At 45.5% G+C, this 17,184-nt stretch overlaps 5 protein-coding genes across 5 annotated transcripts; 3 read left to right on the plus strand and 2 right to left on the minus strand.

Annotated features, from left to right (window-relative positions):
- Window positions 1-466: 466 nt before the first annotated feature.
- On the plus strand, window positions 467-6,346 carry BNI1 (formin BNI1; the record flags this gene model as incomplete). The annotated part of the gene is made up of 1 exon (NM_212353.2): window positions 467-6,346. One exon carries the CDS (start codon window positions 467-469, stop codon window positions 6,344-6,346), a length of 5,880 nt encoding a protein of 1,959 aa, NP_986217.2.
- A 334-nt stretch (window positions 6,347-6,680) lies between these two features.
- On the plus strand, window positions 6,681-8,834 carry SEC2 (guanine nucleotide exchange factor SEC2; the record flags this gene model as incomplete). The annotated part of the gene is made up of 1 exon (NM_212354.1): window positions 6,681-8,834. One exon carries the CDS (start codon window positions 6,681-6,683, stop codon window positions 8,832-8,834), a length of 2,154 nt encoding a protein of 717 aa, NP_986218.1.
- A 189-nt stretch (window positions 8,835-9,023) lies between these two features.
- AVT2 (Avt2p) lies at window positions 9,024-10,487 on the plus strand (the record flags this gene model as incomplete). The annotated part of the gene is made up of 1 exon (NM_212355.2): window positions 9,024-10,487. One exon carries the CDS (start codon window positions 9,024-9,026, stop codon window positions 10,485-10,487), a length of 1,464 nt encoding a protein of 487 aa, NP_986219.2.
- A 36-nt stretch (window positions 10,488-10,523) lies between these two features.
- TOF1 (Tof1p) lies at window positions 10,524-14,321 on the minus strand (the record flags this gene model as incomplete). The annotated part of the gene is made up of 1 exon (NM_212356.2): window positions 10,524-14,321. One exon carries the CDS (start codon window positions 14,319-14,321, stop codon window positions 10,524-10,526), a length of 3,798 nt encoding a protein of 1,265 aa, NP_986220.2.
- Window positions 14,322-14,765: 444 nt separating this feature from the next.
- Window positions 14,766-17,063, minus strand: SLP1 (Slp1p; the record flags this gene model as incomplete). The annotated part of the gene is made up of 1 exon (NM_212357.1): window positions 14,766-17,063. The coding sequence occupies one exon, from the start codon at window positions 17,061-17,063 to the stop codon at window positions 14,766-14,768; it is 2,298 nt and encodes a 765-aa protein (NP_986221.1).
- Window positions 17,064-17,184: the final 121 nt, after the last annotated feature.

Raw genomic sequence — 17,184 nt, forward strand, 5'->3', positions numbered from 1 at the left:
CGCTCGCGCGCAGCCGCCCACCACCATTGTTGCACCGCCACTTGTCCGGTACGGTCGCGGCCCCGACCACCGTCTTGGACCCGGACAAAAGTTCTGTCCGTGTACGTGTCTAGTGATATCTTACGTAACATGTATCATTTCGTTTGTTTATTTCTTGCCGTCCAGTAACAACACTACATAAGAGTTTCTTAGCAGAAAGAAAAACAGCTCAACACTAACATATAGAGGGCAGTACAGCACACGTCAACTATCTTTGCTCGTCGATCGTCGGGCATTTACACACCACAGTACACGCGCGCGCCTGGGGCTTGGAGATACATTTCTGCTTGCAGGCCCGAATATTGCGCTAATCGTCAAGGCACTCCAGCATTCCACGCAGTGGGACAAGGCAGCAGGTGTGGAACACGGCGGGACGCAGGATTTACCGGTATAGTGGCAGCGTCGGCGGCTGGGCACATATGCAAGGATGAAGAAGTCCACGCACTCGAACAAACACTCCAAAACACAGCACGCGGGGCAGGTTGCCGGGGCAACACACGCCAACGGTGGCCACAGCGGCGGTGGCTTGTTCTCGAACCTCATGAAGTTGACGGGCTCGTCGGGCTCGCAGAGGATTGCGACCTCGGATATTTCGTCTCCGAAGAAGGTGACGCTGCCGTCCAATCTGGACCTGTCCGGTGCAAAACCCTTGAACAAGCTGAATACGATCAACGCGTCCAATTTACCACAGGTGTCGGGCGAGGTAACACAGGCCCGATCTGCGTCTGGCGCTGCGTTGTCTTCACCATCCAAGTATTCATATTCCAAGCGGTCTTCCCAGTGGGCGAGCTCCAAGCAAGCAAACCATCCAGAACACGACCAGCAGTATCCCCAGCATCTTAACCATCTTTTTGTGCAGCCCCATCCTCACCACTCGGCTTTGACGCGGCAGATGACCAACCAATCAAATTACTCCGCTTCTTCATATACTTCTTTATCTCTGCTACATAAAGCCACGGATATAGATGGTACCTTAACCTTGGAGAAGCCCGAGGATCCCCAAGAGATTGAAGAACTATACCAGGAGTTGCTACAGAAAAGAAACATACCACAATCCGTTTCTGTCCACGGTCATCGCGAGCTGATGAGTTATGGCATTGATAAAAAGTGGCTTATGGTTAAACAGGATCTCCAAACGGAATACAAGAAGATGAAAAATAGCATGCCACCAAGCTCGACCGTAGAGTCGATAGCGAGTTCTGCTCTAGCAAAATCCCCTGGCGGAAGCATATCGTCCGGGAGCATCACAAGATCCATATCTCAAAACAGCGCGAAGCCCATGGCTGTAGCCTACGAGCCTGCACATCTCTCGCCCGATCACTACGTGCGGAAGATTATATCGGATAGAGTGACTGCACAAGAACTAAACGATTTGTGGATTTCGTTGAGGACCGAAAGCATAGACTGGGTGATTGGTTTTATCGACGCTCAGGGACAGGTTGCAATTGCCAATCGCCTTTTAAAATTTGTGCAACGTGAGTCTCTAGATATTCTACATGATTATGATGCATTAGAGAAGGAAAACGCCTACTATAAGTGTTTGAGAGTCCTTACGAACTTGCGGGAAGGGATGCAGGAAGCGCTGAAGTCCAAACTAGTGATCAGCTCTGTGGTGGAGGGTCTATTATCCAGTAGGTTGTCCACCAGGAGGGTAGCAACGGAGACTCTATTGTACATGCTCTCTGACGACGAGCTCAAAACTGCAGATACGGGTCAAGATGCGATTTTTCCTTTGTTGGTTGCATTAGACCAAGAATCAAAGTTTGCTGCAAACATTCATCTTCGTGGAAGACTTCATGAAACTAATAAACGTAAATCCTTACCTACTGGGAGAGCAGATTTCCATGTGGTCGCCAAACGACTAGAACAATGGCTATATGTCATTGAATATACCTTGGACGGTCGCGGGAGAATGGGTTCTCTTGTTGGTGCATCTGATGACTACAAGGGAGGTGAGAATACGGTTCTGGAGTACCTTTTGTATTCCATGATACTGCTTAATTTGCTATGTTCTAATCATCCAGATGTACAACAGAGGAACCTATTGAGGTCCCGCTTGAAGAGTTACGGACTAGCTCGAATAATCAAGAAAATGGAGCTGCTCAAGTACCCAGCATTAGAGAATGAGGTCCGTAAATTTGAAGATGCCACATTAGATGACTACAACCTTTTAATGACTAGTACGACTGTGGATTCTGCAGTCGATATGAAGGATCCTGCCGCATTGTGGCAAGACTTTTGGACCCAACACAGAGGAACTGAAGCTGAGGGCCATCTGTTGTCCTTATTGCAACATCTCTTCCTGTGGAGTAGAGCATTTGCAGAATACAGAGACCCTGCAGAGAGTATAAAACAGTTAAAACTATTGGACGCCTTAGTTACAAACGTTACTTTTTCCTCGATTGATACTGAATCTGGTTTTAATGGTGCAATCCAGAGACTATATGATGCAATGCAGACAGATGAAGTTGCTCGCAGAGCTATACTGGAATCTCGAGAGTTGACCAAAAAATATGAAGAAATTAAAGCAGAGAGAGATAATTTGGCAAGTAAGCTCTCCCAGGCTCAAAATGGTCTAGTTGGACAGCTTCAGAGTGAGGTTGAACAACTCGAACGCATATTAGAGAAAAGCAACCGTGTTACAGATCAATTGAAAGGGGAACTTCATGCGCTTAAGAAAAAGCATCTTTTGGAGAAACATGAGCACGAAGTTGAACTGCGTAAAATGTTGACTATCCTAAACTCCAAACCTCATGGCGAGAACGGAGGCTCTCCTGAAGTCAATACAAGTACGCCATCCCCTTTGAAACCAGAAAAGAAGATGGCCATCCAAAAGGCCTTACAGGATAGATTACGCCAGACTGAAAAGGACTTGACAAGAGATTCTAAGAGGCTAAACACAGTTCCAGCGCCAAATAGAAGATTGAAAATGTTAAGATCTAAAATGGATATTATTGAGAAGGAAGCTCGGTTATTGGAAATGACGAACTTTGCAGACTTTAAGAAAGAGCCAGAGGAAGAAAACGAACCAAAGCTCTTATCGCCACCAAAGATTCAGAGAAGTCTCCGCGGTGAGCAAGTAAAAGAATTGGCAGCTCTTCGTAAGCGTTTGGCCATCATTCAACAGGAGAGCAACGAAGTCTCTAAATTCAACGTGGAAGAGCGTGTCAACGAACTTTTCTACGAAAAGAAGAATAAAGCCTTGGACAGGCTACGTGATTTGGAAAATAAATACAAGGGATTTGGAATTGACTTTAATGAGGACCCAGAACTAATGTCCCTGCGGTTGGCCAATGGAAGCGTTGATCTAGATGGCCCTACGATAGACCTTGAAAGTAGTGCGCCTCTGGACCCTGCGCATCTAGACGCTAAGATTGAAGAAATGACAAAGATTTTGGATCGCTTAAACAAATTAAAGAAGGATATTGATATGTCTTCAGTAGGTACGTCCACAAGTAATGAATCCGCTAGTATTTCCACGGAGGAACTCGCGGGTAATAATTCCTCCCACTCAGAAATCAGCTGTACCTCTCCACATTCTCTGTCGAAGCCCTCTATATCTTCCACTACTGGAGGTTCAGATGCTGAAACCGCTGCAGATGCCGCCGATGACATTTCTGATAATGATGATGAAACAAGTAGCAGCATGATTGTCACCGGCGCTGAGGCAATTATATCCAATGCCAGTTTCTTGGAAACGTTATCACAGAAATATGGTACGGGCAGCCAATCAGGGGCTGCGTCTGTATCTTCTTCGGAGCATATGCGTGGAGTAGTGAATGTTAAGCGTCGTACCTCTCAGAATAGCATCAACAGCGGGAATCACAGAAAGTCTTTCGTTAACAGGATGAAACGAACCATAACACCAACTTCTTCGAACTTTTTAGAGGAATTGACGCAGAAAGTCAGCCCTGCTAGGTCGCAAAGCGCCAGAAGCTCGCGTGGCTCTGCTACTACACCACAGAGTATTAAGTCGGACGCTGCTGATATCTTCACTGCAGGACAGGACAAGACTGCCGTTGTTTCTGGAAACTCTGCTAATGGTAGTGACGCCACAGAACCGTCTGAGATATTTGATGAAAGTCGGAATGAACCTCTAAAAGAAGGAACCCCCTCGGCACCTATTATCGGCACTTCGGCTATTGGCACTGATGCGAAAGATGTACAGGCAGCTCCACCACCACCTCCTCCTCCACCTCCTCCTCCTCCTCCACCTATACCACCCATGTTTGCCAATACCACCAGCTCAACGGAACAGGTTACAGCCTCTATCCAAGTTGGCGGTGCGGCTCCCCCTCCTCCTCCTCCTCCTCCTCCTCCTCCTCCTCCGCCTCCACCTCCACTACCCAGCTCCCTGACAGGCAAGAGGACGGTGGATACATCCGTAGGTACCGAGGATATGACGGAGAATACGGAATCTTCCTCGGGTACTTTCCCACCTCCACCTCCACCGCTTCCACAACTGGGTCGTTCCAAGACATACGGTGGTTCACCTTCGCCTTTACTACCTCAATCGCCATCCCTGTTTGAAAGATATCCTCGTCCGAAGAAGAAGTTGAAGCAGTTGCATTGGGAGAAGATTGATGATCCTGATAATTCTATCTGGGAGAATGCCAGAGCGGAGAAGTTTGCCGATGACCTATATGAAAAAGGTGTTCTCTCGGAATTGGAAAAAGCGTTTGCTGCAAGAGAAATTAAGTCCTTCAAGGGCCGGAAAAAGGACGAGAATAACAAAATTACTTTCTTGTCTAGGGACATCTCGCAGCAGTTCGGCATTAATTTACACATGTACTCGTCTCTGCCGGTGTCAGCAGTGGTCTCGAAAATCCTCAAGTGCGATAAAGATTTCCTCAGTACCCAGAGCGCAATTGAGTTCTTGTCCAAACCCGAGATTGTGGAAGTCTCAACTAATATGGCAAGAAGTTTTGCGCCATACACTACAGATTGGGAAGGTGTTTCTTCAGTTGAGGATGCTAAGTCTCCGGAAAAGGATCCAAGCGAGCTTCAGCGATCAGACCAGTTATTCTTGAACCTCATTGTTAATCTTCAAAGCTACTGGAGCTCACGCATGCGTGGTCTCAAGTTAATCACAACATATGAAAAGGATTACAATGATCTGATTATCAAGCTCCGGAGCTTGGATAAGGCCGTAGGAGCGATACAGAAGTCGGAAAACCTACGCAATGTGTTCGATGTGATCCTTGCAGTCGGTAACTACATGAATGACACCTCGAAACAAGCACAGGGGTTCAAGTTGAGTACATTGCAGAGGCTCACCTTCATTAAAGACGAGAAAAACAGCATGACTTTCTTGAACTACGTGGAACGCATCGTCAGCCAGAATTATCCATCGTTCAACAGCTTTCTCCAGGAACTTGAACCTGTACTTCAGGTGGTCAAGATCTCCATCGAACAACTCGCGAACGACTGTAATGAGTTCTGCTCTACGGTCACCAACGTGGAAAGGTCTCTTGAAATAGGAAACCTCAGCGACTCATCCAAGTTCCATCCCGATGACCGCGTGCTCGCTAAAGTCCTCCCCATTCTTCCTGAGGCCCGGAAGAAAGCAAACCTACTCGCGGACGAAGTGCAGCTCTCGCTAATGGAGTTCGAAAATCTAATGCGCATGTTCGGAGAAGATGCTGATGACAAGTTCGCCAAGAACTCGTTCTTCAAGAAATTCGCAGACTTTATTCTGGAGTACAAGCGCGCGCAGGAGTTTAACCGCAAGATCGACGAGGAGGAGCGCGCCTACGAGCGCCGTAAGCTCATGATCCAGGAGCAGCAACGCCGTGCAAAGCTCGTCCAAGAGGGTGACGAGACCACCTGCGCCCGCCTCTCGGCCATTTCGGCGTCCGGCGATGACCGCGATGTCATGGACAAGCTACTGGAAAAGTTGAAGAACGCAGGGCCGTCCAAGGGAGACCCGTCCTCCGCACGCAAGCGTGCACTAGCCCGGAAAAAACTCATGGGCGGTCGCGAGGGCTCCATTATCCTCGAGGGCCTTGACGTTGACGACCTCCAGAGTGCTGCTCCGGATGTCCAGCCCGACACTCCGCTTCGCGCTGCCTCTGCTTCACCTCCCCCAGACCCCGCCGCAGACCGTGCCCGCCATCTCTTGCTCGAGCTCAGAAACGGTGAACACCCGGAGTCTCGCAAGTCAATGCTCGATGAGCACAAGGAAAAGGTTCGCCAGCGCCGCACCAAGAAACTGATAGACCAGCGCGATGTCGCCGCCGCGCCGCAGCCGGATGCGGCCTCAGACGACCTTGATACAGATGATAAACCCCCGGAGGCATCCAAGTGATTGCCGTGCCTTAGATACGATACCCACTTTGGATCTATATAGTCTAAATACACGTCTTCGTTATGACCCCGTGGCCACTCCGGGACGGTTCCGCAACTCTCCCGGCGCAAATGCCCATGCGACGTCTAGCCCTTTGAGGCATTCCGTCGTCATTACATACGTTTTGTTTTGTGGGCATCTTGGTTCCTGAATGTTTGCTTGTTTCATATCTCACAATGTTGTCTAATATGTGATACTTTGAGCATTAGCGCCAGATCAGAGAGGTGTTCATTGTAGAGGGCTCCAGTATATGTTACAAGCAAGGTTTTACACTTCTGAGGAGAAGTAATCAAATATGTCTGAACAGGAGGATTCGAAGCAGATGAGTGAGCAGGAAGAGAATCGGCGGATTTCGGTGCAGGTGTCATCACTATCCACACAACTAATAGAAAGCATCGACAAACAGTCGCGGTTAGAGGAGCAGCTCCAGCACGCGAAAAAAGCGCTAGCGGCGCAAAAGGATGTTGTAAAACAGTGCGAGAGCGCAAGGGGGGAGGCGCAACAGCTTCGGAGTCAACTCGCGGATCGGGATACGGAGCTTGAGAGGCAGGGCGAGGAGCTTGAGGAGGCCCGGAAGGCGCGATTGGCAGCGGAGCTGGCTGTGGAGCGGTTGAACAAGGAGATCGAGGATCTCACGACATCGCTATTCGACGAGGCGAACCGGATGGTGTCGAAGGCGCGCAAAGAGAAGCACGTGGTGGAACAGCACAATGCGCGTCTTCAGGAACAACTACGGGAGAAAGACATGCTATTAGACACGCTTACAATCCAGCTGAAGAACCTAAAGGATGTGTTGTACAAGGTGGAAGATGAGCAAAATACTCGGAGTCGGCGCCAGTCGGTGATGGACAGTGTCAACCCCTCGCACACGTCACTCGACGTGGACGGGTACGCATCTGCGTTTGACAATATGCTATCATCGGGGCTTCTATTTACGCCGGCGGTGCAATCTTTGCGGTACGACATTCCTATGTACACTGAATATTTAAGGTTCCTAGCAGTGTTGCCTATGTGTAAGAGCATCCGAGATACCAGGCACGATTCGAAGTTTTTGAGAAGGTTGGTATCTGACGAAATACAGCCAGTGTTGCGGTTGGACTCAGCGACAGGCTTGGGGTGGTTGGTGCGTAGAAACTTAATGAATCTGATGATAGAAGGCCTCGTCGTCGTGGAACCCCTTAGCGGCATTAATGAAACCTACCGCATGGGCTATGCATCTCCTCAAACCCATTCTCATAGTAAATCTAGTGAACCTGCAGCGGTTAAAATGTTTACCTATCCTGTTAATTCGCCGCCCGTGGCAATCGAAGCACCATGTGCCTTTTGCTCAGAGGCGCGCAATGATATTCTCGAACATGGACGTTTGTATGTGCTCAAGACACTACAGAAAACAGAGACCGGTGAGCTTCTTACCGAAAACCAGTATCCATTGTGCCATTTCTGCCTCCTCAAAGTCAGGCAGACATGTGAGATATTTGCCTTTTTAAGGTCATTGAAAACAGGTTCTTGGAACTTAGAGAACGTAACTCTCTCCTGTGCAAAACAAGAGAGCGATGCTTTTACACAGATTCCTAATAGTGTTCAAGCTTCACCAGTTATCCATAGGGATGAGAACAGTATTACCAGTTCAAGCAAACGACTAAGTTTCATGAGTAGTCTATCAAGAGTATCCACAACAAGTAAGACCACACCTAGGATAGAGGCTGTGACAGATTTTAATGAAAAGAAAGGGCTACCTCCAACCAATGTCCAGAGATCATGGGTTCACTTATGCAAACTACGCGCATCCTTGCATTGGTCTCACATCGGCGTGTGGACACTTGATGACGCTGTACAAACAAAGGTTGTCCCTCTCTCACCGGAAGACAAGATATCCTCGGTTTCCAGTGAGTCAATATCGCCACAGGATTGGACAAAACTACCTTCGCCGCAATCAGTTGAAAACTCCTTTATCTTCCAGAAAGAGGACGAAATCGAAGAAGGCTTTGATTTTGAACACGGCGAAGATACGATAGACACACTTAAAGCCGCTCCCACCCAGAAAGATAAATCATCTACACAGTCTGAAGATGAAACTGCGCAGAACATCAATAAAAAGGAAACTAGCCTAGAAGCGCCTGTTGTTTTGACGGATAGGTCAAAGAAACAGGCAACGCAGCTACTTCCGGCTACACAGGATGACGAAGCCACGGAACCGCCACTACCGAAAATAGCAGCTGGTTCAGCATCACCTCCTAAATCTGATCGGGGTCTATGTCCCGTAGAGAAGCCAGACTTGGTTGCTACAGAGTCTCATGATTCCGTATCCTCTAGCAAAAGCAAGCCAAAGGGGGAAGACGTGCTAACTGACGTGACTGATTCATCAGAGCACGATACCAATGAAACCCACAGCTCGTATCATGAAGCAAAGGAGTCCTTAAGCAATACTGAAGGTACAATAACCTGTTAGTGTAGCTCAGCAACTTATTACAACTAGTGGTGTACAGGTTACCGCTTTCATCAAACCTGTACCCGCCTTGCTTTTATAAATTAGAAAGCTATCAACATGACGTGTCGACTACACATGTTAAATGTACGTCTAAGTAACAAATATGGTCAGTAACACCATAGCATATTAATTCAAAGTGCTCGTGCTACTATGAGTGTACCAAATATACAATACTCCAGACTTGATGGAGACGAGACAGGAAAAGAAGGAACCTCTGTGCAGTCCCCCTTTCATACAGTACAGTTAAACCGTGAATGGGGCGACCCAAGCAGCTCCAATGGCGACCGAATTGAGCTCATTGATTATCCTACTAAAAGTAGTACGCTTTCCTCCGGTTTCGATTTGGAGGAGGACTCGGTTTTAGGGGCCATAGTTCAAGAATCGAAAGGAAAGTCCAATATGTATATGGCCTTCATGAACATGGCGAACAGTATCCTTGGAGCTGGTGTGGTCGGGCAGTCGTTTGCGATTAAAAACTGCGGATTACTCGGTGGACTAGTATTGACCATGCTCCTGACGGTAATTGTTGATTGGACAATACGTCTGATAATAATTAATCTCAAATTGACAGGGAAGACTACGTACCAAGATACCGTTGAATTCGCTATGGGTAGACCGGGAAAATACGCTGTTCTGTTTGCAAATGGTATGTTTGCATTTGGAGGTTGTGTTGGTTTTTGCATAATTATTGGCGACAGCATTCCTCATGTTTTAAGGGCTTTCTTCCCAAACTATATCGAATACTTCAACCGGAATATGATTATCACTATTGTGACTATATTCGTATCATATCCATTGTCCCTTAATAGAAATATCTCTAAACTATCAAAAGCTTCCATGTTGGCGCTGGTGAGTCTGCTACTGATTGTTGTGATAATTGTTGTCAGGGGACCAACAGTGGGCAACGATTACAGGGGCTCTTTTGACTTGGAAGAATTGTTCGTTACGCCGAGACTATTCCAAGGAATTTCTGTGATCTCTTTCGCGCTTGTATGTCACCATAACACAAGCTTCATATATTTTTCCCTGAGGAAACCGAGTTTAAGGAGATTCAATAGCCTGACGCACATAAGTTGTACAATTTCTATGGTTGTGTGTCTCATAGCAGGTTATTCAGGGTTTTTGACGTTCAAAAGCAAAACCAAGGGTAATATACTCAACAACTTCCCAAGTTCAGATAACTACATTAATTTTGCAAGGTTTTGTTTTGGATTTAACATGTTAACAACATTTCCCTTGGAAATATTTGTTTTGCGCGATGTGATTCGGGACCTGATATCAACTGAAACTCCCAAAGGTGAGCCGCTCCGATTAAGCACAAAGAGGCATTTCATCATTACAACGGCGCTTGTTTTAAGTACGATGGGAATTTCTCTGACTACTTGTAATCTTGGTGCACTACTCGAATTAGTGGGTTCCACTACTGCTTCTCTTTCCGCGTATATTCTCCCACCCATGACCAATCTTATTCTCACTGGAGAGAGGAGGGCTGCAAAAGAGAAGTTACCACATTATGCATGTATTCTATTCGGATTTAGCATTATGGTAATAAGCAGCACACAAACTATAATCACTGCAATTCACAGTGATAAAAGTAGCCAATGTGATGCTTAAATAATGACAACGTTGTTTAATACTCATTATCATATCTCAATATTCCTCACCATCTTCTAGTCTGACCTTACGAGCTCGTTTACGTGGTATAAAATCATCCTCAGATTCAACATCAGCTTCATGCGTCAAAGCTAATTTCAATAATGACGTTTTGGAAGAAGGAGGATCAATTATAGAGGTCTTTGCTGTATTAGCATATTGTGAAGAGTTAGAAGAATTATACTCAGAATCAGAAAGAGGTATGTCATTGGTAATGTTGTCATTTTCTGAATCACTTGACAAATTTTCACTACTGTGCGCAGAATTGTTTTCATTATTTGGAGATAATGATAAATGATCACGAGGCTGTAGTTGCAGAATCTCTTTCAATCCATGGTGTGTTGTACTATTTTCCATGCTTTTCAGCTCTTCAATAGAGGGCACGGGGCCATTGAACAGATCTGTATAGTCTCCGACAACAGCACCGGCCATTCTTCCTCTCTCATTTGCAAAGCGGGAAAATACTGAGAATAAATGAGATGGTAGATTGCCTTGGTATTTATTAAGAATGAACCTCAGGTAAATCTCATTTTCATAGAAAATTGGACTAGCCACGAGTTCTTCTTCGTCATCAGAGTCCATAATGAATTCGTTGCTCAGGAATAATTGTTTCTTCCTTTTGCTTTTGTTTATAACGGGAGTATCATCATCGATACCACCAATTCCCGTGGGTTGGGATTTCCTCGATTTGGGTTTAATAGCAGATCGCTTTTTCGCGGTGCCACGAGGTATTTGTTTACCTTCAAGTCGCTCTTCCATGCGGTTCAAATCCTCGAAATAACGGTTGGCATTTTCGCTGAGAGCCATATCAGCCATTTCATCCGAAAATTGATCGATACGCATAGCTTCCCCAACTTTAGCATCGGCATCGACTCCCGACTTATAATCAATTGACCGTAATAAGTAGGAAGAAGAAGGTAGGCCATTCGGTGTATGGAATGGGATTGCCATATATTGTTCCAGTGAGTTTAATGCAGAGCTCAAATCCGGAAAGTAGAATATGCCACCTATGTAGCATGGTTCAACTTCAGTGTCAGCAACGTGGTAACCCAATGTTGTCATTAATGCCCTTAGATCACTATCAAAAAGTAGTGCACGTTTCATATCAAACATATCGCTTCTAAAATCAACGCGTGGATAATGTAACGTAGCTGAGCGTTCATTGTTTTGATAATGTTTCTCGTATCCCTCAACTACAAGCTTGAATATGCGGTTTATCTCCTCAACAAAATGATTCTTGCCATCATCAAGTAAAGTAGAAACTAGTACTCCTATCTTCAGATCCTTCAGTTGTTGCTCTGACATATTTTCCTCGCCTTCGATGTGTTTAAACATAGTCGGGGCAACGACCTTGTGAATGCTCTGAGTGTTAGGCCGCTGTTGTCCATATCTTAGGTAATAACCCAACTCGCGATCATGAAGATTAGGAAATAAGATATTAATATACCAAAATGGTGATTTTTCAAGCTTCCTCTTCAGTTTCGCCATAAAATGGTCAGAGAACTCATTAATTCTAATCCTTGTGTGTCCCGTTACGCTCAAACCTCCTGGAGCGAGCATTTCCTTCAAAACGATCATAAAGTCAACCCTAAAGAGGAAAGATTCTTCATTTGAACAAAGGATATGGTTTAGAAAATACAGCACCCTCTTGATATCTTCTTCAGTCAACTCGGTAAAATGCTTTAAGTAAAAAATGTAAGTGTCAATTACTGTGCCATTAAAGTATGCATCCAGAACCTTTTTAAAGTCGAGTCGAGCACTTATCATATTTGTCTCTTCGTCTGATGAAATCGCATCTTCATCCGCGTCGCGGGTAGTATCTTGCCCGTTTTTGTTTCCATTGACATCACCTGAAGTGGTCTTTCCCTCTTTAACAATAAATCTAGTAATCATACGTTTACGAAAGCCCTTGATAATGAGATCTTTATTATTTTTATTGAATCTTTCCAAAGTGGTCATAATTGCGTGATTCATGTTAATGCAAGCTTTGACATAGTGAAGTGAATGCCTTGAAGCAGTTCTTGGAATGGTGGAGAACAGCTTCAGTCTTTCGTTACTGAAAATCTTAGTGTAAATTCCAACCACATCCTCCTCCCAGTCTTCCCCCAATACGTCGAGGTAGTTCAATAACTCTGTTATAGCCAACATTGCGGCGTGTACCAATGGCCATTTTTTTAATTCATGTGCTTCTCGCAAGAATTTTATGATTAATATGTGTGATGTATCCTGGAGAGCCTCTGATACAAATATGCCATCAGTTTCTCCTTTTTGACATCTATCTCTCTCAAACTTCAAAAACCACGCATAAAATAGGAGAAACTGAAGTTTCTGTAGAATCTGCTGGTTGAACTCATCCGCCGTGAAGTAATCTATCAGATTCTTAAGCAAAATGTTAAAAGAAGAATCCACAAAATTCGCCAAAAACCACTTCAAACAACTGCGGTTATCGTGCGACAAAAACGTTAAATTAAATTCACCATTTAAAACCCCTACTGGGATGCCTTGTACTGCCTCGGCTGTATTCCGAGTTGTTTTATTCCACTTTTTCTTCTTATCAATATTGTTTAAAGCAAGATCATGATCCAGTGCACTATGGCCATTGGATATAGTCAGCCTGCCATTATTAGGTGTCTGTATAGAGAAAAACCCACCAAATCTTGAGTGTCTTGTAGATGACGATCGAATTTGAGACATTTTATGGTGGCGTTCCTTGTCTAAGAGATGGATTAACTCCATACCAAGTTGGCCTGATACAACACCTTGCCCATTTGACACTTTATTTCCGCAGTTTTGCAAAGATTGGGGGGGATTATCGGCCTTCAAACTCAGTAGATGAGGGTCAATATCTTTCGTCAAATAGAACGCAACCTCAAGCAGTGGGAGGCAGACGTATTCGGCTTCAAACTCATGGCCCATAGAGCTGGAGATAGTCAATAAGAAGGGAAATACCTTAAACTTTTTAAACACGGAAACCACAGAATTCAAGCATATATCATCTACCGAAATATTTGGAGGTAGCATATCCGATGTATTGATATTCCTACTTTTCGAGAGCTGTTTTGCGCTGACTGTGACTTCGCCCGGTTCAATTGCCAATATATTACGTAGAAAGTTCAGCACAAGCCGTATGAGAGAGTTATCCTGAACTGAGCGATCTAAACGATCAATCTTTATAACCTCTGTGGCGATCCTAACCGCAGCCTTCACTACTTTACCACCGTGTGCCTGCAATATGGCTTTCTTATAAGCCAATTGGTGCTTCTTTAATCCTGAATAGTGGTGTACTTGGTTTTTTGAGGACTCTTCATTCAGTGTCATGGGCCATGTCATCCACACCATCAGCTGAAACGCGTTCAAAGCTATCTTCCCATGATACTGTTTATTCTTAATACATTCTGAAAGCGGCAGTCCAGAGACCTTGCTCTGTTTAATGCCTTGCGACATTTTTTGCTCCCATTGAACGAGGATTGGGATCAGGTCTTCTTCAAGGATCCGGAATTCCGCTGCAGCTGACGCGACATCCCATCGCTTCTGTTTCTGGTCTACTAACACAAACCACCTTTTCAGATCCTTCAAGCACGCCAAACAATCATCACCAAGCTTGTATGGAGCAGCTTCCTGTTCCGAAGTGTGGTCCGGACCTCCGATTGCAGTCGCCAGCAGCGCTACGCGTGCTTTTAAAACACCAAGCGGGAAAGTCTCGTGCAAACCAGGTTGTGTCTCTGCACCCTCCGTTTGCCAATGATCATCAATCGATTTATCACCCTCGGTATTCTGAGAAACCATTTCTTCCATTGTAACGTGCTGAGCTCTTAATACGCATACTCGTTAACCGGGTTATATGATAATCTCGATAGTTCACGCGAACTCGAGGTCTGTGTCTTTTCGTATATAGCGATATTTGATATCTTGACCTGGGCCGGTCTCCTTGGGTAGGTTCTTTTGAAATCGAGGGTTTACTAGGGTTAAAGGACTGTTTTCGGTGATGTTGTGTTATATATAGATCCTTTTTCAGCATAGTTAAATCACTGTTCTTTATTATCTGGCTTCCTTCCGCAATTGAAGCTGAAAGTGAAATATTAGTTCTGTAATATGCTTTGGGCTTATAATTAAAGTTAGTTAAAATATAAACAGAAAGGCGTATGCTGCTATTGACTAATATTGTAATAGAATACCAACACACTAGTTCTTAGCACTACCGGGTAAAGAAATTTGTCATTTCTCAAATTAGGATACCAGTCACTTGGGCTCTCCATCACTGGACTCGCGAGAAGAGACTTCAGTTCCATCGGCATCTAGCAGCCTATCCATACCATGTGAAACATCGGAGTTATCACTAGAGTGGGTCATTATTTCATCGATGTCTATTTCATTCTCGTCGGCTGCCAGCAGCTTTGAGTAAGTCCTGGGGCGTCCTAGAAAGACGCTGTCGTCGTCGTTGTCAATCAAGTACTGCGAGACGTCTGAAATGCTAGAAGAGGAGGAAAAGGAAGGGTTACGCCTAATCTTCATTGGCGCAATGTCGTCCTGGAAGTTCTTAAAAATTGTGGGTGTCGAAACTGCCCGTGCGGCCTTCCGCATGAGTTTGTCCTTGGCCTTCTGCAAGGGTGGCGAGTCCAAATACCAACCGTCATCTTCCATATAATCGTCAATGTACGCCTCGCGCGTTAACAAGACATAGACTAATAACGCAGCAACAGCGACTAGGATTAAGTAAACCATCCTCTTCTGAAATCTCGCGTCTCGTTCCATCATATCTAGGCGCTGGATAGTCATAGAGGTAAATTGGTCAGTGCTTAGCTTTTGTTCTTCCAGAAGGTGCATAGACGAGTCTTTAAGTTGCTTGGCAAAAACGTTTAGGGTCTCAAGGTTATGCATCATAGTTTCATTGAAGATTGAGACTAGAGAATCAAACTTCTTGGCATGGTTTTTTTCTAATGAATAGAATGACTTGGATAGCAATCTACTTTGTTCCTCAATGTAAAGAATGGAAAGTGTAGCGTTTGTTTCTAGGGTGGTGAGCCGCTTCATTATGTTCTTGAATATTGACTCTTCAGTAGCAGAATTGGAGATGGTTCCCGTGAAGTTCATTGATTTGGAATGTTTCTGGCCGCAGGAGATGTCATCAAAACCGTCGATGAACTCCTCAAACCGGAGGGGAGGGAGTGCAGCGCGACACTGGGAAGCCATATCATCTGCGAACAGCTCTACGGAGACATTGTTGCTTGAAAAACTTAGTGGTCCTCCATTATTATTGTGATGCGAGCCAGTACACAAAAAGGAAGCATTATGCAAGGTGGAGTTCAAAATTCGGTCTGGAGCGGGCTGTAGAACTTCCGATTCCTGACTGTTCCCTACACTCTGCGCTAACTTGAATTCTTCCATCATAGTCTTACCGTGAGTGCGCACCACAGATATCGGGCAGTAGAACTCGTTTCCGTAATGAGACAATATTTCCACTCGTAGATACCGAGCCCAAATCTTGGGGTTGGGAATTCCAAACTTCTGTATATCCCTGCTATTGACCGCAGTAAACTCCCCCAAAACTTTCCACCCGTTTTTAGGAACTGGAAACCGATCCGAGACAGAAAATCGTACGTTTTGAAAGGTGGATGAGAAAAACTCGTAGTTGGCCATCTCAATTTCCTCCACCAAGATATCTTGGCAGAGTTCAATAACCACAAACTTATTCACAGCTGAACATGGATTCAAAAGATACTTGTCCTTATTCTCATACAAGATGGAAGAGGCTCCTTGCGCCTCGGAATTCGTCTTAACGATGGACGCGGCACAATCCAGCGACGCATAGTTAAATTTCTCATGATACAACTTGCCTTCGGGTTCATCGTCTTCCATCGACGTAAACATCCCCACGTCTATCTCCATCTCATCCCCAAGAGCATCCGCACGGTTATAGTCCACAGGTATGCGGGTCCGTGTGTGAGTTTCCGAATGAACACTAGCTCGTTTCTCCTCATCGAGCTTAATCCGCTTCCACTCGTCAAACGGAAGGAACTCCGTTTCATTATGCAGATCACCCTCTTCATCCGCTTCGCGCAGACTAAATTCCTCAAGCACTTCGGGAGCCTGTGATGCAAGTTGCGAGCTCTCTGCTGAAACTGGCTCAGAGGCTACCGCCTGACTGTACGAGCGCGAGTGGTCCCCGCACCCCGTCAGTTGCGGGGACCACACAGTCGGAGCGCCCACGCCTGCCTCCGCACTGCCTCGGCTAGTAAAGCTGAATGCGTTCCCCGTCTGCTTGCCCGGTGGAACCAGGTCGATGTCTGTCATCTCAGGGCGCTCAGGGATGGGCGACGCGTCCACATTCTCCCACATATTCATAATCGCAGTTACAGGGCCCTCCTGTGGCTCGCAAACTCCATCACACCCGCCTTGCACGCTGTTCCCGAACATGCCTGCTCTGCTGGCCTCTATTGACTGCCAGTCATTCTCTCGCTGCACTACTTGTGCCACTGTTTGTGATAATGGCAGCAGCCATACAGCTAAAACTATATCGCATATACTGCTTGCTCTCATAAAGCCGCAAGCAACACTAAAGTCTTATCCTGGTACACGCACAGATCCAAATAGAGATAGCTTTAATCTATCTAAGTTTATGAGTACTAGCTCAAATACGTTTGTTTAGCGGCGCTTGGAA

The sequence above is a fragment of the Eremothecium gossypii genome, chromosome VI (genome assembly GCF_000091025.4).
Source record: "Eremothecium gossypii ATCC 10895 chromosome VI, complete sequence".
NCBI classification, from domain to species: domain Eukaryota; kingdom Fungi; phylum Ascomycota; class Saccharomycetes; order Saccharomycetales; family Saccharomycetaceae; genus Eremothecium; species Eremothecium gossypii.